This window comes from Oratosquilla oratoria, chromosome 2, assembly GCF_046742065.1.
Source record: "Oratosquilla oratoria isolate Oo_2021 chromosome 2, ASM4674206v1, whole genome shotgun sequence".
Taxonomy (NCBI): domain Eukaryota; kingdom Metazoa; phylum Arthropoda; class Malacostraca; order Stomatopoda; family Squillidae; genus Oratosquilla; species Oratosquilla oratoria.
In genome coordinates, this window is record NC_134778.1 from 50847256 (window position 1) to 50867699 (window position 20444).

Consider the following 20444-nt stretch of genomic DNA (forward strand, 5'->3'; position numbering starts at 1 on the left):
ACGGGAGAAGAAGTAGAAGAGAAGCAAAGGAATAGAGAAGTATGAGAGGTAAAAGACAAAAATGATGGTGGACATTAAGAAAGGGGAGGATGAGGAAAGAGAAGAAGAGAGAAGGGGACTACAAGTGGGTTGGGAGGAGAGAGGGAGAAAGGAGGAGGGCGGGAGGAGGATGGATGAAGATGGACTAACAAGGGAAGAAAAGATAATGAATACAGGGACTTGGAAGCTAGAGATAGAAAAGAAAATATGACGACAGTCAAGAAAAGAGGAAATACCTGAAAGACGAAAAGAGGTGAAAAAGAAGAGAAACTGAAAACGAGAAGCGTGAAGAGAATAAGAAGAGCGAAGGAAGAAAATAAAACTATAAAAAAGAAAATAATTTGCCCCTGCAATACTAACGATGTCTTATACAATATATTTCGACTTTTGATTATGTTCAGCCTAGGCAAAATAATTTTGGAGAGAAAGAGTTAAATATATGTCGTTTGACCATTTGATTGTTGATACCACATTTCAGCTTTATTCTGGCTGCAGGGACGATTTCATTCTGCCAAAGAAAACCCCCAGCTCAGTGATAGTGAAACCTGCATTAAACTAATTTACTAATTATATTTTTCATCTTTATCCTCTCTGCCGCTAAACAATTCAGTTCACCTGAGTCAAAGGTCCTGTGCAGCAGGGAACATGAACAAAGAAACAGTGAGACAGCAAAGTATAAAGTAGAGATACAAAGTGCAAAGATAGTGAGAGATAGAACGGAAGTAAAAAGGAAAGTATGGAAAGGGGAGCATATTCGAGTGACGGGTTGGGGAATGGGAAGTTGGAAATGATAATAATGAAGACATCAATGTTAGAAAACCGGAGAGGGAGGGAAGCTAATGAGGAAAACATAAATTAGGGAGGTAATAAGGCAGACTAACGACGGGAGTTGCAGGGTATGGATAAACAGAGAGAGAAAAGGATGGTAGTAGAGAAAACGAATGAGTAGGTTGGAGGCAAACACGACACTCAACAACTACATCACATACCTAGAAGTTTGGTTAGGGTCAAAGAGATGGCATCAACGACGTGTAACTTCAAAACCCTTCAATTCCATCTGGAGATGTAGCCCAGAGGGGCTGACTTTCGGTCTTTTCACACAAGGAAATCTGACCTTTTAACATAAGGAGAGCTGACACCAGCGACTGCTCCCTTACGTTTTTTACTGTAAACCGGTTGCAGTGAAACAGGCCTACACTAACACAACACAGCCAGCAGTCATATATTTCTTCCCAGAATTCTTTCAAAAGACCTGAGATCTGTTGTCAGCCGCTGCGAGGCTCAGGATTTCCAGACACTGGAACCCGATGCAGACTGACATTTTCTCACAAAATTTTTGTTTCTCTTAATTTTTTTAGAGTTTTAAATGCAAAATTTTACGCTGGTTCCAAACACTGCATGTACTTACTTTTCTGCTACCATAGACCGTATAAGTGATATAGAAAGTATAGTAATATGAAGAAATGTATGAGGTACAGAAAGCACACTACAATTGTCGCTTACAAATTTCCTTTTTTCAGGTTTATACTATAAATATTGACGTTCTTGACCATGGATACAAGAGGATGCTGGAATTCACCAAATTTATTTTGTTATGTGTGTGGTTTATTTGTTGGACCTAAGCATGTACCACATAAAATTCTGAAAGGTGCGAACTACTGGATTGCTTATTGACTGTACTTTGGAATGAGTATAGATGGCCAAGAAAAATCATGGGCCCATGATGTGATATGTGGAAATTGTCGATCAAATTAAGATGCATGCCATTTGCTGTGCCGAGTTTGGCGAGATCATCATCATGATTGCAACTTTTGCATGATTGACATATCAAAGTACAGAAAGCTAAGGGAAGAAAATCACTTCCATATCCAGAATTTATCCTCTATTACCTAGGTTCTCAAAGTGGGGGTTCCGACCCCCAGAGGGGTCGCGAAATGATTTTGAGGGGTCCCGATCGAGATCTGTGCAACCCCTCCTCCTCCTCTTCCTCCCACTACCCATCCTACCGCGTCTATAACTCGCCGCAGCAAGAAATGGCCGTTAAGGCGGAGCCACCACCCAATGTTGCCACATCAGTGGCAGAAGAATATCCAGGATTATCCAAGACCGCAATGAATGTACTGACGCCTTTCGGATCGACCTACCTTTGTGAAGTTACATTTTCCGCACTAACATACATAAAAAACAAGTACCGATCACGACTCCGTGTCGAGGATGATCTCCGTGTTGCGGTTTCCAGCATTGCCCCACAGGTTGGAGACGCTGTGCTTGGAGAGCAAGCCCATACTTCCCATTAATAATGGTAAGTTGCTCAGCCTTTAAAGAAGGTGAGAGAGAGAGAGAGAAAGAGAGAGATACATACAAGCTTACATACGTACATGCATATATACATACATACGTGCGCACGTACATAGGCTACATGCATATATATATACATATATACATACATGCATACAAAACAACCAAGCAGATACACGGAGACAGGGAAATGCGCTATAGTGATTGTCAGAAATTCGTTGTTGTTGGGGAAGTGGGTCGCGACTCTATCGAAGTAATTTGTAGGGGGTCGCAGCCAAAAAAGTTTGAGAACCCCTGCTCTATAACACCTGTGCCACATGATGATACCTTACTCATTCCACGGCCACCAGAAAATATAAGTAAATCTTATCAAATTGTGAACTATTTTCTTTGTTATAGAATTTATATTGAAATTTTCCAAACATCTAGCTATGTTTTCTTATAATGCGATTACACATACAATTTATATTTATGTTCCAGTTGATAAATGCATTTTTTTTTTCAGGTAGAGGCTATGATGGAGGTCTCATCAAGAGAGTAGGAAGGTTGTGACAATAAAGAAATGGATGAAAATTTTGAGCCAAGTCTGAGTCCCCGCCCACACTTTCCAAGTCAACGTGAATTGGATGAGCAATTCGACCTACAGTGCACTATGAAGAGCTACCAATTCCATATTTTAATGGGTTGTCTTTGTAGTAGTCGGAAGGATTAAAATATTATATGGTGTATTAAGTATGAAAATATGTGCATGTGTAAGTATGTCTCTCTGCATGAAGAGATCTAGTGGGTTTGTGCTAATGGAATCGTATTTCTAGCGTACCCACGCTGTGTAAGTCAGTATTGTTCCTACTTCGGTTGAGGGCACACGCTCTGTATCGTGCCTTAATTTTATATAAATAATAATTGTGCCAACGTGTTAAACTTTAGTTAAGCCACCACATATACGGTATGGTGGCAGCTGTTAAAAAAATAATTTATGAGACAATTCAGTTACAAATTACTTAGAAGTAATGCACTAGTGAACTATTGTTTTTCGCGGGTTTTTGGCGCGTATGTTTTTTTTTCACTCTTTTTACAGCTAGATTATACATGAGATAGCAATTAGTGACTATTCCGGAAGTGCAAAAAATGAAATTGTGGACTGCTTAGTATTATTCTGTTGGACATCGACACCAGCCATTTTCGTCTCCAATTTTTGAGCTCGTCTCTACTCCACTAGCTACCTTAGCGTCTCCCCCAGCCTGTTATCATCGGCGTGCCACAAGATTTTTCAACGTATTTCTGCTGTTTTTCCAGTTAGAACAGCATTGTGGACATGGATGCTGTCAGATGAGTATTGGTTTCCGAGTCCATGTGGGATTCCATTACCTGGGGTGTTGTTGCCTGTCCACCATATTGTATATATACTGTATATTACCATCAATGCATATTATGGTCACCCGTTCGTGTTACCATATTTTCTAATAGTCTTCGTACTTTATGGGAGACTAATTTTACTTAAACAATAGTGTCCTTTTTATGCAAATTCTCATGCTATTTCTAGATGTGTGTGAGTCAGGATCACATGCGTAGCTGTTGATTGGCAACTAATCCCTGTGTGGCCGAGAGCCATACTGCATTCTGTGGTCTCCTGCTTTCCTTCAGGACGCAAGCATCTCCCTCCAAGCAGACGACGCCAGTGTTTATGTGTGTTTGATCCCTGGACTCCCCAGTTATGACTTCTCCCACTATTACCCTATTACACCAGGACTCCCACGTTATAAAATTCTCTGATGAGGATCCTAATTATTCATCATCTACATTTATTCAACAATGTGAGGGTAGTATAATCAACACTAACGTCGTTACAAGGTCGGAAAATATTTCATTTATCTCAACTTGTTCCAACCCATTAGCCTCTGAGATTGCTTCTTCTCTTAGTTATCAGAAAAATGTACTAACATTTCCAACAAAGCTTTCTAGAAAGTTAAAAGAATTGCCTCATCATGCCTTGCTAGCTCCTGTACTACCTAGTCATTCACATCAGACTACGGAGGTTCCTACTCCTCCTCCACCACTTCCTCTGTACTCGACACCTACACAGAGTACTCCTTCATCACCTCTGTCTTCAACATCTACGCAAGCACTCCTTCATTTCCATCTGTATCTACCGTACTTACATGCACGTATTATAACAAAGTAGTTCATTTTGGTGTTTTCTGTTTCCTTCGCAAGCGTCATGAGCACAATTCTAAGCAGACTCCTGTACGTAGACGTTTCACCAATTCCTCTTCTAGCATCACACATGACTCTTCAAGAATGTCATTTCAGCCTTAATCTAGCTACTGCCATGTCCATTGACAATAGTTCAACCCCCAAATATACTCAGTCCCATTTTCACAACCCCCCGTATCAAAATCCCAAAGACTAACAGTGACCAGTCCAAGATCGTACCTTTAGTGGCTGCTGTCTCTTCCCAACTCCTTACCTTTCAGTGTTATGTGGACCACATACCTATCTCTGTAACAGTAGCCACTGGAGCAGAATGTAGTTTTATTGGCTGCAAGACGTACTCCTCTCTCAAGGGTTTGTACAACATACCATTGTTACCATGTTGTAGTGCTTTACAATCTGTACAAGGCTCTCACTTGTCTATTCTTGGATCTATTTATATTCCCTCAAAGTTTTCTTCCCATGCTAAAGTGTTTCATGTTAACTTTGTGATAGTTTCTGATTTTATACTTCAGTGTGATTGTCTCTTAGGCTTTGATACTTTAGCAACTCATATGTAAGAGGCTGGTCGAGAAGTGGGTAGAAAGTGGGGTAGATGGTGAGGGTTGCATTTTTGTGGGTAGGGTGTTTGGTAAACAACATTTCGTAAGTGAGCAGTTGTATACGCTCGCTTTCAGCCTTGAGTCATATGAATGGCCGGGGGCCTGTATGACGTGTGTTTTGCTGACTATTTGTAACGTAAGTGGGTTATGCAGAGATTTGAGATTATTTAAGGAAACAATATTACATATAGACTTGTTACAATGAATCTGATTGGAGAAAGGATGAAGGAGGAGAAAATTCAATAGGTTCACCAGTGTAAGATCACACCCTTTGGCAAGGATTTTATATATAAAGTTCAAGATAATTGGAGTAAAGAAATCACCACCTCATTGCAAAATTTACCTAGGACCTAAAATGCTTGTTCTCGGGGGATTCATAGAGTGTACCTCAGAGTAGCACGTTTTTTGAGAAGTAACTTAAGAAAGATGCAGAAGGAAAAACTTTGTATTTAATCTAACCTCGATTAATCACATATGATAAACAGTGAGAAACAAAGACAACGGTGAAAATTGAAAGTGAAAGACGAGCGGAGCGAGGGATGAGATCATGCCATAGATATACCTCCTCGGCACCGTGTGGCTACTTTCGACAACAATGTCACTTCTGCAATGGACAGACAAGTTTCTAACTGTGCATGGTCTGACCAGGCAGTCACCATCTAAGCGTTCAAAACGTTTAGGCCCTCCTGTACTTTCTTGTGCTGCTGTTGTTGTAAGCGAACACTGTATTAGTCCTTCTAGTGCAGTTCGAGTCCTGGTGCACATTTCAGATGCTCATTGGTTCTGACGTCTTATCTCAACCTGACTGTTCGTGCAAGACATCTTGCATTAGAGGGTACTCTTTCCACTGGTCATGATGACCATGTTACCACGGCTATGATAACCAACGTTACTGGTGCTCCCATCACACCCTCTTTTGGTATTCTTATGCCCAAGAGGATGGGATCATTTTGCCCTGTTGTAGATTATAGGCGTGTCAACGATGCCACAGTTCCAGATAATTAACATTTACTTGTGTTGAGTGATCTTCTCCAGTCTACAGGATCAGGTAGCACAGTGTTGACCACCATGGACTTAAAGGCTGTTTTTTTTTTTTCATATTCCTCTGGAGGAAAAGGTCACGGCCTTCCCCACTGTCAGGTCATTATGAATAGCTCCGTTGCCCCACGGAATGCTCCTTTAACATGCCAGTGCCTTATTAACTTAATTTTTCATGGACTAGTGGGTAATGGACGGTGTCTGGATGACTTGATTCTAGTTTCCAAGGATATGGAAAGCTGCTTCCATAAGTTGTCCTTAGTCTTGCAACGTTTTGCTGTAACTGGGTTGAGGCTCAATTTATCCAAATGTTCATTTTTTAAGTCCAGTATCCAATTCTTAGGTCATTTAGTAGACAAAGATGGCATTCATACTACAGATGATAAGATCAAAACTGTTAGAAACTTTCCTACACCTATGGCAGTTGACCAAGTACGTTATTTCCTAAGATTGGCAGGATACTATCGTGCTTTTGTAAAAGACCTTACTTCCATTGCATCACCTCTTATTTGTCTCCTGAAAAAGTATGTTTCCTTCCAAAGGTGTGATGCTCATCAGGAAAGTTTAGACTCCTTGAAGCATCCCCTTCCTCAGGCGCCTGTGTTGGCATTCCCAAATTATAGTCTTCCTTTTACCATTTGCACTGATGCTTCTGGTTTAGGTGTTGGAGTTGTCCTAATGCATCAAGTAGATGGTCGTCGTCCATATGTCACTGCATATACTAGTCGCATACTAAGTCATACTGAGTCTCGCTACTATGTTACACATCTGAAACCTTTAGCAGTGGTGTGGACTCTAAAGCATTTTTGTGACATCATGTTTTGTTATCCTATCACAATTTAAACAGACAAACATTGTTGTCACACAATTTTTTTTAGGCAAAAATATTTCAGACCGCCTAGCCAGATGGATTCTTATTATTGAGATTTATTATCCAGTCCTTAAACATATCCCGGGACGTGCAAATAATGTTGCTGATGCACTTTCAAGAAATGTATTCATAGCTGATGTTGCTGTAATTCACAACTTCTCCGTGCGAGACTTAGCCAAAGCTCAACGTGAGGACCCTGTTTGGTCTGCTGTCATTTACGCCTTAGAATCTGGCGATAATGCTACCTTGCCAAAATTGCCTGTACCTCAGTCTCAATTCTCTTTGCAAGACAGTGTTCTCACTTGTAACGTGAAAGTGCCTGAGCAAGATGTGGCACAGTTAGTGATCCCTGAGTCCTTAGTCTCTGTTGTTTTATCTCTTGCTCATGATTCCCCTCAAGCTGGTCACCCAGGTCGCGACAAAAATCTGGCTACGGCAGAAGATATACTAATGGCCTAGAATGCGTTTAAATATTGCCACTCATGTAGACCAGGTCAAGTCTTATACTCACAACAAAGGTTCTACCCACACTGCTCCTATTCTTGAGTATCCTGCTCCTTCTCGCCCCTTTCACACTGTCGCCATTGATCTCTTGCAATTGTCCCGTAGAATTCAAGGCTCAGTTTACGTTCTTGCATGTGTTGATCACTTTGGCCGTTTTGTGATATTGGCTCCCTTGCGTAATAAATCTGCTCCAGTTTGCCCATAATCTGGTTTCCCATGTTTTCTGTCCTTACACTACTCATACAGTGTTGCTTACCGATAATGGGACTGAGTTTAAGAATGAGGTCATTGCCAACATTTGCAAACAATACGATATCACCCAGACTTTTTTAACTGCTTATCATCCCTTCTCTAACGGTCTGGTGTAGCAAACAAATAGGAAAATACTTGACATTCTAAGGCACGTTGCCAGTGATCTGCAGGAAACTTGGGAAAACTATCTCATGTCAGTGCCTGCATTAATAGCACTATCAGTGTAGCAACGGGAAAGACATCTCATTATTCCATTTATGGTTCTGAGAAGAGGCTTCTGTAGGATATTTTGGATAGTCCTCTTCGTCCTCTCTACAGTTCTGAAGATTACAGTCAACTTCAGTGTCATACACTGCATACCATTTATGATTCTGTCAAAAGGAAAATCAGGATTCTAGATCAAACATGATAAAGAAACATAGTAAGGGAACACCTGTTTCCATTCAAGTGGGTGATCATGTATGTAAACAAATGCCTGAGAGAAAGTCTAAGCTAAACAACAAATTTGGTGGACCTTTTATGGTGACGCACAGGATTCATCCCAATAAGCTTATGTTTTTTATTCATCTCAGGAACTTAGTGAGTTCCCATTGCATCACCCCCTGTTCACCATTCGTATCATCTACGTTCAAAAGGTACAATGCCTTGATGGTCGAGTAAGACTATTGTGTACATATGTGTTGCTGTGTAACATTTTGCCTTTGTCACCACTATCTATTAAGGCTGTAGATTATATAAATAACTATGTGCAGCCTCCATTATGCTTGGCATAGCCCAGGAGGATGTGATCTATGTTTTCAACAACTATTCTGTACATGTCTGCCAAATGCACGGTTATTGTGTTTTCCAATTGTCCTATGTATTATTGTATATTTCATTTGTATATTGTATCATGTCCCGGACGTCCGGCAATTCATGTCATGTTCTTTTACTTACTGGTGCCAGTATGTGGTTGTGTCTATTGTATATAATTTTCCAATATGTCTTTGTGTCTTTGTACACCATGTCCAAATATATGTATATATATATATATATATATATATATATATATACATATATATATATATGTATATATATATATATACATATGTATATATATACATACATACATACATACATATATATATATATATATATATATATATATATATATATACACTTTGTCTATTGCCGTGATTTACATCCATTGTATTTGTCTTCTCCCTGCCACGAATGATTTTCATCGGTGGGGGCACCGAAAGATGGTGGCTAAGCTATGTAGTAGTCGGAAATATTGTGGTTACAATATTATATGGTGTATTGTATATGTAACGCTATGTAAATATGTGTAAGTATGTACCTCTGTATAAAGCCATCAAGCGGGTTTGTTCTAATGGAATTATATTTCCCGCACGATTTAACGTGCCCACGTTGTGTAGGGCAGTATTGTTCCTGCTTCGGTTGAAGGCACACGCTCTGTATTGTGTCTTAACCTTATATAAATATGATTGTGTGAACGTGTTAAACTTTAATTAACCCACCATTACATCTCCATCTGAAGAAGAGAGTAGCGACGAAGTGCAAGAGACAGCCGATGAAACTTAATAAATACTGACAGATTTCGACAATCTTACTTATGCTACATCATTATCAACTCCTCAACAGTTTAGCCAGCCAGGGCTGAATGACTTTGTTCGTGATTTGGGGTTCTCCAAAAATGCAGCAGAAATATTAGCAAAAAATAAAAAAAGGCTCTACTGAACCAAACCACAAAAGATTCATACTTCCGAAATCGGGAAGAGGTTTAGTGGATTTTTTTTCTTTTTTTAATATATATAAAGTGAAGAATAAGTTTGTTTACTCCCATGATATCTCGGAACTTCTCCAGGAATTAGAGATTCCATTGTATAATCCAAATGATTGGAGATTATTTCTAGATAGTTCCAATCGCAGTCTGAAGTGTGTTCTACTACATAACGGCAATGTCTATGCAACTATTCCAATAGGTCCTTCTGTGTGTTTACGAGAAGAGCATAATGATATTAAAACTGTGGTAGATCTACTAAAATACCATGGGCGCAACTGGGCAATTTGCGTGGACATGGTGAGCTTCCTCCTTGGTCAACAAAAAATAATTTACAAAGTATCCCTTCTTTCTTTGCATGTGGGACAGCCGAGCTAGATACAATCATTGAAACCAGAAAGAGTGGCCCTTACGTGAGACTCTGGAAGCTGGTATGGCAAATATTGTCAATGATCTAATCGTCATTTGAGAAAATATCATATTTCCTCTTCTCCAAATCAAGTTGGACCTGATGAAACAGTTTGTCAGAGCATTAGATACTGATGGTGAATGCTTTAAACACATGATCTCAGTTCTCTCTGCTTTGTTATTCGAGAAGATACAGGTGTGTTCGATGGACCACGGTTCCGCGAAATTGTACGTGATCAAGACTGTCAGAAAGATGAATGATAAGAAAAGGGAAGCATGGCTTTCATTTGTGGCGGTAATGGAAAACTTTCACGGTAAAAAAAGACTGACGACTACGAAACCCTTGTAACAATCTTATTGTCAACTTTTCATGACCTTGGATGCAACATGAGTATCAAACTGCATTTCCTATACATTCATCTTGATAGATTTCCTGTGAACTTAGGGGCAGTAAGTGACGAACACGGCGAGCGGTTCCATCAGGATCTCAAGACCATAGAGGAGCGCTATCAAGGGAGATGGAACAAACATATAATGGCAGACTACTGCTGGAACATTAAATGAGGTTCCCCTGAGACAGGCCCCACACGCAAGTGCAAATTCCTAACCTGACTAAAATGTAACTGAGCTTTGTATCTTTATAGCAACCAATTTCTAACCTAACAATGAGTTTCATATAAATTTTAACCTTTGTGTTGATGCTACATGTTTCAAATCATATTGTGAATAAATTTAGACTATGTAATATTTTCTTTTTCTTTTTCACCAGCTACGTTAATGAGAGTTTAATCACACGTGTAACGCAAAAATTATTGAGTCATTATTTGGTATATATTTTTCTCGTGTATATTTTTATTGTATTTGGATGTTTGTAAGAGAAACCTGCACTAGTGAATTATAATGTAAAATACTTTATTTGTGTAACACACGCAACTAGTATGTGCATATTTAAACTGTGCGATAATCCTAATCGATACGGGCCGATTAGAAGTATTATCACCAGGATATGTCAAACAACACAGTCACGAGATGCTTTGCCACCTCCTGTCTCTCGGGGCACTCGCCTCAAACAAAGCAATTCAAGCTCTCAACCAGTGCTCATACTAGCCAAATTGCTGGTACCTGTCTCGAAGTGCGTAGCAAAAGAGATAGTTCCAGCCTCCTTTTCCTTCCATCGCGCAGATTTTGACGCATGTCAGATCCGGGTCAGCGACTATAAATAGTCCGCATTTACCATTATTATTCGCATTTTCCCTATATCGTCTCTCATCTTTCATTTCCTTAGTCTAATAAGAAGATTCTTTGAAATTGCCATTTTACCCCGTCTGGAGTATTGGCTGCATGTTATTGTAGCAAAATAGCATGCAGTTGCTGCTTTACAGGCTATATAGGGCGCCCCTACGGACCAGAGTCACACATAATTTTGTCTGTGATAGAGGAAGACTCTGTTCCTAGAGAAATGATGACACTTTTGTTATACTGCGACTGTCCCTCCGTTATGCTGCCCCCAACCCCTTGTTACTGTACTGTATCATTTCTCTGCATATTCATTTCCTTTTTTCGCCTAACCCTGCGGTGGGGGATAGAATGCTGCCACCAAGTCTTCCCATTTGAGTTGTAAGAGGCGACAAAAAACGAGATGGGGGATAGAACCAGGAATCCTGCTACCTGTAGCCCCACAGGGGACATACTAAAAAAAAAAAAAAGTAAAGACATAAGAGGGTCTAGGGGTTTTCCAGCCATTACCCTAAGGTTTGGATCTTTTAGTGTGCGTAGATGTGGTACAGATGAGAGTAAAAGGGAAGTGATAGACAGTATGTTTATGAGAAGAAAGATTGATGTGTTGGCATTGAGTGAAACTAAATTGAAACGGAGTGGCGAGGGAGAGAAGGAGTGGCTATACTAGTAAGTGAAGAAATAGATAAGCGTGTAGTGGAGTGGAAGGAAATTTCTTCAAGGTTAATGTGGATGAGGGTGAAGCTGTGAAGGGAGATGTGGGTTTTTGTAAGTGCGTATGGGCCTGGTAGTGAGAAGAGCGTACAGGGAAGGGAGGCTTTTTACGTGGATTTAAATGAGTGTATAGAGGGATTAGGGAGAAATGTTAATGTAGTTCTATTGGGAGACCTTAATGTTAGGGTAGTAAATGAACCAATAGACGGAATGATTGGGAAGTATGGAGTTCCAGGAAAAAAATCGTAGTGGAGAGTTGATGGTGGAGATGTCTCTCAAAAAAGAGTTGGTGATAGTAAATACAGTTTTTAGGAACAAAGTCAAGCATAAGTACTCATGGGAAAGGGAGGTGGATGGAAGGGTGGCAGATAGATCGTTAATGGAATATATAGTGGTAAACAAGAGTATACCAGGAAGAGTTAAGGATGTACATATTCTAAGGGAGAGAGTGGGGGAATATCAGATCATTTTTTTGGTGGAAGGTAAATTGAGAGTGGAGAATAGGTGGAGATAGAGGAAAAGGGTAGAAGGTAGGGAGGTACTTAGAGTGAACTGCTTAAATGAGAAAGAAAAGGAGAATGAGTATAAGAAGAAGCTGAGAGAGGAGTTGGAGGGAGTGAAGGATAGAGTAGAACTAGGAGTGGAGGAGGAATAAGGATTGTTCAAGGAAGGAGTCATAAGGTGTGCAAAGATGGTGTGTGGAACAAGAAGGATGGAAGGAAATAGAAGGAAGAGTAGTGAGTGGTGGGATGAGGAAGCAAAGAAGAGTGTAGACGAGAAGAAGCAGGCTTTCATATATTGGCTACAAATTAGGACGAAGGAATCACATGAGAGGTACAAAGTAAAGAGAAGTAAAGCATAAGATAAAGGAGGCAAAGAGGAGAGCTGACGTGAAATGGGGTAAGAGTATGACAGAAGTTTTTGAAAGTAATAAGAAATGTTTTGGACAGAAATTAATAGAGGAAGAGGAGGTGAATCAAGTAGAGAAGAAATGGTAAAAGGTGCAGATGGAGAGATGATAGTGGAAGGGAAGGAAAGCAATGAGAGGAAGGTGGGAAGAGTATTTTAGGGAGTTGCTAAATGTGAAGGAAGATAGGGAGGAAAAGGTAGCTGCAGTGGGAAGCGCCAAGAAAATGAGAGTGATGAGTGAGGAAAATGGAGGAGAAATAAGGAAAGATGAAGTGAAGGTAGTTGTTAAGATGATGAGAGCAGAAAAGGCACCTAGGTTGGATGGATGCCATGCACAATGTCTATAAAAGGGAGGTACAGTTATGGTCGTCTGGCTGGTAAGGCTATTTAATGTTTGTTTAAGAGAGGGTAGAGTGCCGGAGGACTGGAGGAGTGCCTGTATAGTTCCACTTTACAAGGGAAAGGGGGACAAATGTGGGTGTAGTAGTTTCATAGGGATCATATTGTTAAGTGTAGTTGGAATGGCAAAGATATTCTCGTGACAGACATGTACGCGCACATCACTGCATTCGAAGTTAAGCTGCGTTTGTGGGAGGCTCAATTGGCTTCTGGTCGGTTTGTGCATTTCCCTCGCTTTGCTGCTTGTGCCCCTGATGACGTGGACCTGGACACTTGCGATAGTGTCGTCACCTCTCTACGTGAGGAATTTTCTTCCCGTTTTGCAGGAGTCAGGGTGCTGGCTGCGGACTTCAAGCTTTTCACTGCTCCCTTTGATATCACCGTGGAAGACGCCCCTGCCTCCCTGCAGATGGAGTTGGTGGAGCTGCAGTGTAACGATGAAATGAAGGCGAAGTTCCGCACCTCTTCTCCGTTGTCCTTCTTCCGCGACATCGTCCTCCCTTCTAACAATTATCAAAAATACATCGTGCATGTTCAACGCATTTTGGACATGTTCGGCAGCACCTACTGCTGCGAACAGCTCTTCTCCAAGATTAAGTACACGAAAACTCACCTTCGCTCCCAACTCTCAGACACCTCAATGACATTCTTCTGTTGTCTACCTCAGCCATCGAGCCAGACATGGAAATACTTCTTCGTGGCAAACAGCACCAGCAGTCTTATTGATTTGTAGGGTGTTCAATGCAATTATTGTATAACTTATTCATTGTATTCAATGTATTGTACAAAATAGAGTAATTCTGGGGATTTCGTTTTTCACACCGGCCCGCAGCCTCCTTCCAAAAGACTCATTTGGCACTTACTCTGAAAAGGTTGCCCATCCCTGATGTAAGGGATGGAATAGGTGGGGGTGCTTTCTATGCCTTAGTCTTTTTGGCTACCTCCCTTGTAAGGGGGAGAAGAGCCTTTGGTATACGTATGTATGTATGTATATATATATATATGTATGTATGTATGTATGTATGTATGTATGTATGTATGTATGTATGTATGTATGTATGTATGTATGTATGTATGTATGTATGTATGTATGTATGTATGTATGTATGTGTGTATGTCATTGATAATATATATCACTGATTAGTCTTATGAGAAGAATCTTTGAAATTACCAGTTGTCCATTCCACACCTTTTGTGTGTACTAGTGTCATTCTTATTTTTCTTACATTCTTGTTGTGTTATTACCTTTTTTTCTCTTGTGGTGGGGGAAAAGAATACTGCCACCAAGTATTCCCACTTGGATCGTAAGAGGCGAGAAGAAAGGGACGGGGATTGGGACTAGGCATCCTTCTCCTTGTAGCCCCACAGGGGAAATTCCTAAAAGAAAAAAAGAAGGCATAAGAGGGGCTGGAAATCCTCGGACCAGCACCCTAAGGTTTGGGTCTTTTAATGTGCGTGGATGTGGTACAGATGAGAGTAAAAGGGAAGAGATAGGTAGTATGTTTGTGAGAAGAAAGATGGGTGTGTTGGCTTTGAGTGAAACTAAGTTGAAAGGGAAGGGTGAGTGTAAGTTTGGGAGTGTAAGTGGGAGGTTATCAGGAGTGAAGAGAGGGCGAGGGAGGGAAGGGGTGGCTATTCTAGTAAGTGAAGAGATAGGTAAACGGGTAGTGGAGTGGAAGGAGGTTTCCTCAAGGATAATGTGGATGAAGGTGAAACTGGGGAAGGAGATGTGGGTCTTTGTAAGTGCATATGGGCCTGGCAGTGAGAAGAGTGTAGAAGAAAGGGAGGCCTTTTGGATAAATCTAAATGAGTGCATAGAGGATTTGGGAAGAAATGTCAATGTGAGAGTACTGGGAGACCTTAATGCTTGGGTGGGAAATGGTCCAATCGATGGAGTGGTTGGGAAATGTGGAGTTCCAGGAAAGAATCGTAGTGGAGAGTTGATGGTGGAAATGTGTCTAGAAAGAGAGTTGATGATAGCAAATACAGTGTTTCGGAAGAAAGTCAAGCATAAGTACACATGGGAGAGGGTGGTGGATGGAAGGGTGGTAGATAGAGCGCTAATGGATTATGTAGTGGTAAATAGGATTATGATAGGAAGAGTTAAGAATGTACATGTGCTAAAGGGAGTGGGTGGGGGAATATCAGATCATTTTTTTGGTGGAAGGTAAGTTGAAAGTGGAGGATAGTTGGAGGAAGAGGAAAGGGACAAAAGGTAGGGAGGTTCTTAGAGTGAACTCTTTGAATGAGAAGGAAAAGGAGAAGGAGTACGGAAAGAAGCTGAAGGAGGAGTGGGAGGGAGTAAAGGGTAGAGTAGAGCTGGGTGTGGAAGAGGAATGGGGATGGTTCAAGGAGGGAGTCATAAAGTCTGCAAGGATGGTGTGTGGAACAAGAAGGACAGGGGGAAATAGAAGAAAGGGTAGTGAATGGTGGGATGAGGAAACAAAGAAGGTTGTAGAAGAGAAGAAGCGAGCTTACACAGATTGGTTACAAAATAGGACAAGGGAGTCATATGAGAGGTACAAAGAAAAGAAAAGAGAAGTAAAGCAAAAGGTAAAGGTTGCAAAGAGGAGAGCAGATGTGAAATGGGGTAAGAGTTTGACAGAAATTTTTGAAAGTATTAAAAAGATGTTTTGGAAAGAAATTAAGAGAAGAGAAAGCGAATCAAGTAGAGAAGAAAAGGTAAAAGGTGCAGATGGAGACATGATAATGGAAGAGAAGGCAGTAAGGGGAAGATGGGCAGAATATTTTAGGGAGTTGCTAAATGTGAAGGAGGATAGGGAAGGAAAGATTGCTGCAGTGGGAAGTGCGAAGAAAATGAGAGTGATGAATGAGGAGAATGGAGGAGAAATAAGGAAGGATGAGGTGAAGGCAGTTGTTAAGATGATGAAAGCAGGTAAGGCACCTGGTCTAGATGGATGCCATGCGGAATGTCTGAAAAAGGAGGTACAGCTATGGTGGACTGGTTGGTGAGGTTATTTAATGTTTGTTGGAGAGAGGGTAGAGTGCCGGAGGACTGGAGGAGTGCCTGTATAGTTCCTCTTTACAAGGGAAAAGGGGACAAGTGTGAATGTAGTAGTTTCAGAGGGATTAGCTTGTTGAGTGTAGTTGGGAAGGCTTATGGGAGGATCTTGATTGAGAGGATTAGGAGAGGAACAGAAGGAGTAATTGGTGAGGAACAGTGTGGATTTAGGACAGGTAGAGGTTGTGTAGATCAGATCTTTGTGGTAAGACATATGTGAGAAAGCTATAGGAAAGGGGAAGGATGTTTTTTGGGCTTTTATGGATCTGGAAAAGGCTTATGATAGGGTAGACAGGAAGGCACTGTGGGAGGTTATGCAGATATACGGGATAGGAGGAAAGCTTCTGGGAGCTGTCAAGAGTTTTTATGAGAATAGCAGAGCTTGTGTCAGGATTGGAAATGGAGAGAGTGAGTGGTTCGAGGTAAAGGTGGGACTTTGTCAAGGATGCGTTATGTCGCCCTGGCTGTTCAACTTATACATGGATGGGGTGGTGCGAGAGGTAAATGCAAGGGTAGTGGGCAAGGGATTGGAGATGGTTAAAGAAAATGGAGAAAAGTGGGAGGTGAGCCAGCTGTTTTTTGCGGACGACACTGCGCTTGTGGCAGGATCGGAGGAGGGATTGAGGAAGTTGGTGGCAGAGTTTGGGAGAGTATGTGATAGAAGAAAGCTAAAGATAAATGTGGGTAAAAGTAAGGTGATGAGATGTACAAGTGGTGAAAGTGGCAGTAGACTGGAAGTGAGCATTAGGGGAGAGCGACTTGAGGAAGTGGATAGTTTTAGATACTTGGGTGCAAATGTGGCAGGGAAAGGTGGAGTGAAAGTGGAGGTAGAATGTAGATTGAGAGAAGCGAGTAAATGCCTTGGTGGATTAAAGAGTGTAATGAGGAATAGACATTTGGGAATGGATGCTAAGAGGAGACTGTACGAAGGAGTGATTGTGCCAACAGCACTGTATGGGGCAGAAACATGGAACATAAGAGAAGAAGAGAGAAGGAGTTTGAATGTGTTTGAGATGAAGTGTCTGAGAAGTATGATGGGGGTTACTAGGCTGGATAGAGTGAGAAATGAGGAGGTGAGGAGGAGAACAGGGGTGGAAAAGGAGCTGGGAGATAAGGTTGATGAAAGAATATTAGGATGGTTTGGACACATGGAAAGAATGAGTGAAGAAAGACTAGTAAAAGAGGTGTGGAAGGCAGATGTGGAGGGAGTGAACATGAGGGGACGTCCTAGGATGAGGTGGATGGATGGGGTGAAGGGGGCTTTGGGGAAGAGGGGAATGTCTGTTGAGGAAGGACGGGAGAGGACAGAAGACAGGGGTGAATGGAGAATGGTTGTATATGGATGATGTTGTGATTGCTTGAGGTGGAATGGGCGGGTGGATGGGGGGTGAGGTAGTATGTGTGAGCAAAATTTGACGCAGCCCGAAGGGATTTCTCCCCACCTTCTCATTGTATGCAATGGGGGGACGGAGAGGGGGGGTCGCCGATTTAATGAAGCGGCCTTGCTGTGGATGTGCTGTGTCTTGCGACACTGCTTCTGACCCAGGGCAGTGGACAAGGTGCAGGGATGACCCGTCATTTAGGAGGTGCTAAGATAAGAGGGAGGGTGGATGGGTGTGGAGTGTATTCAGGGATGGAATGGGTGGGAATGATTTTATGCCTTTTTCTTTTTGGCTACCCCCCTTGTAAGGGGGAAAAAGCCTTGGTATATGTATGTCTCTTGTTTCTCTTATATTCATACATTGACCCGAGATTCCAATCCTGTATTATACCTGTATCGTTTTGTTCTCTTAACATACTTGTTAGTAAATTCAATTTTTATATTCATGTCTGGAATCTTCTTTGTTACCTTTTTACTTCTGGTCATACAGTTATCTGGATACAGACCGGATAACTAAATCTTAAGTCGATAACTAGATGTGAGCTGACACTTGGGCTCCCGCGTCGTAACATATTTCTTCTGATAGACGACGATGCCATTGGGACGAAGACAAAATTTTGATATTTTGAGATACCTCGATTGAAAAAAGACCTTTCAGGTAAAAAACAGTGCATTTGAAATAGATGATACCAATGGTTAATATCAATGCAACAATTTTTTTGTTAAGTTGTGTTATCATAAGGAGAAGGAACAAGAGAAGGAAGAGTAGGTGGAGTTGAAGGAGGAGAAGGAGGAAAAGAGGAAAAGGAGAAGCGGTAGAGGAGGAGAAGGAAGAAGAGAAGCAAGAAGAGGAGGAGGAGGAACTGAAGAAGGAGGAAGAGGAATATGGGGAGGAAGAAGAGAAGTAAAAGGAAGAGGAGGAGCAGGATAATAAAGAGCAGCAAATGTAAGAGAAGGAAGAGGAGGAGGAGAGATAAGAGAAGGGGGAGGAGAAAGTGAAGAAGGAAAAGGAGTAGGAGGTGGGGGAGGAGGAGTAGCAGGACGAGGAGGTGCAGGAGGACGAGGAGGAGGAGTAACAGGGGCAGCATCAGGAAGAGAAGGTGAAGGCGGAGTAAGATGAGGAGAGGAGGAACCAGTGGAGGCCGAGCTAGGGATAGGAGTTGGAGGGGGAGAGGGGGGGGGGGCGAGCGTCCAGCAGCATGAGCAGGAGTTATTGCAAAATTAATTTGGTTACGAATCCAATTTCCTATCTACATATTCAGCTTCGTTTAACTCAATACCAAAAATTTATGTCGCGTATATTAGGGAGAGTTTAATGTATTTCCACTCTGGTGTCACACGGGGGCTGCAAAACAAAGACTTTTATTTTCCTTTCTATTACAAAAAAAAAAAAAAAAGAAAATGGAAAGGAAGAATATGCTTAAAACATACTCTCCACAAATAAACGCAAAATCCAAACCGGTTCATAACTGTAAAGGAGGGATGGAAAATTGAACATTTATATATGTTACAGTAAGAACACGTACCTAGGGATTACGCGTAATCCCTGAATGTTTATTCAGTGAATACGCGTAATCCCCGTTTCACTAACCTAACCTAACCTAACCTAACCTAACCTAACCTAACCTAACCTAACCTAACCTAACCTAACCTAACCTAACCTAACCTAACCTAACCTAACCTAACCGAACCGAACCTAACCTAACCGAACCGAACCGAACCTAACCTAACCTAACCTAACCTAACCTAACCTAACCTAACCTAACCTAACCTAACCTAACCTAACCTAACCTAACCTAACCTAACCTAACCTAACCTAACCTAACCTAACCTAACCTAACCTAACCTAACCTAACCTAACCTAACCTAACCTAACCTAACCTAACCTTATATACTGTACGAGTATATTTCATAACCTCCTCCTTACCGGGTAGCACTTACCTTTGATTATAGCTTCCGCCAGCTCATTTCATTCAACTGTGCTGTCATGACCCCTTCTAATGCAAACGTTCTTCTGCTGGAGGTATTCTGACATCTGATGTTACTTAGCAGCCCTCCTCTCGTCCCAAAAAAAAAAATTTCCTTTGGACTGTGAGTTCATTTCATTCATTCACCAAACAGACGTGCAGGCGAAGGACAGCACAAATTTCCACATTAGTCAAGACGGGACAAGAGAGGTTTCACCTCTTTTGTTGAGAATAGGATTGCCCTCAGATAAATAAATTCGTCTGACGACAGCTGGGACAAACCATTAAAAAGTCTTAAGTCATACTGAAAGCTGTGCATTGAGCACTCTGTTGAGCACTACAACCTCAAGAATATTGCTGGTTGTCGTCAAATGATTCTTTTTCAGATGCAAATATCACCCAACAACCACCTTGTCCCAATGCAACCCTTTTTCCGATAATAAGAAAAAAAATTCTGTGTTTCTGTCGTCACGAAGATCTTATGCGGACTAGAGGAGAAAAAGGTACTCCGGTTGTGGTTACAAATTATAGCAAGAGAAGAATAAACATAGAAAAGAATGGAAGATGTATAGAAAAACTCAAATTTAATAAAACACCAGGGCCTAACGGTTGGCATCCGTGAATCTTAAAGGAAATATTAAAAAGGTAAATAAATAAATAGATGAATAAATAAATAAATAAAAAGATTGTTGTTTCATTAGAAAATATTTTCAATTTTTTTTATAATAACCGAGGACGTACCATGAGATTGGAAGTTCGCTAACGTTACCCCCATGTAGAAAATAGATGAAAAAAAAAATGAACTACAGA

At 41.2% G+C, this 20444-nt stretch overlaps 1 protein-coding gene across 1 annotated transcript; it reads left to right on the plus strand.

Annotated features, from left to right (window-relative positions):
- The first annotated feature begins 13412 nt into the window (after window positions 1-13412).
- On the plus strand, window positions 13413-13997 carry LOC143035863 (general transcription factor II-I repeat domain-containing protein 2-like). The gene has a single exon (XM_076202959.1). It carries the CDS (start codon window positions 13413-13415, stop codon window positions 13995-13997), a length of 585 nt encoding a protein of 194 aa, XP_076059074.1.
- The last annotated feature ends 6447 nt before the right edge of the window (window positions 13998-20444 follow it).

What these genes read in the sequence shown, in the direction of transcription:
- LOC143035863 (XM_076202959.1), top strand. Translation starts at nt 13,413, where the DNA reads ATGTACGCGCACATCACTGCATTCGAAGTTAAGCTGCGTTTGTGGGAG.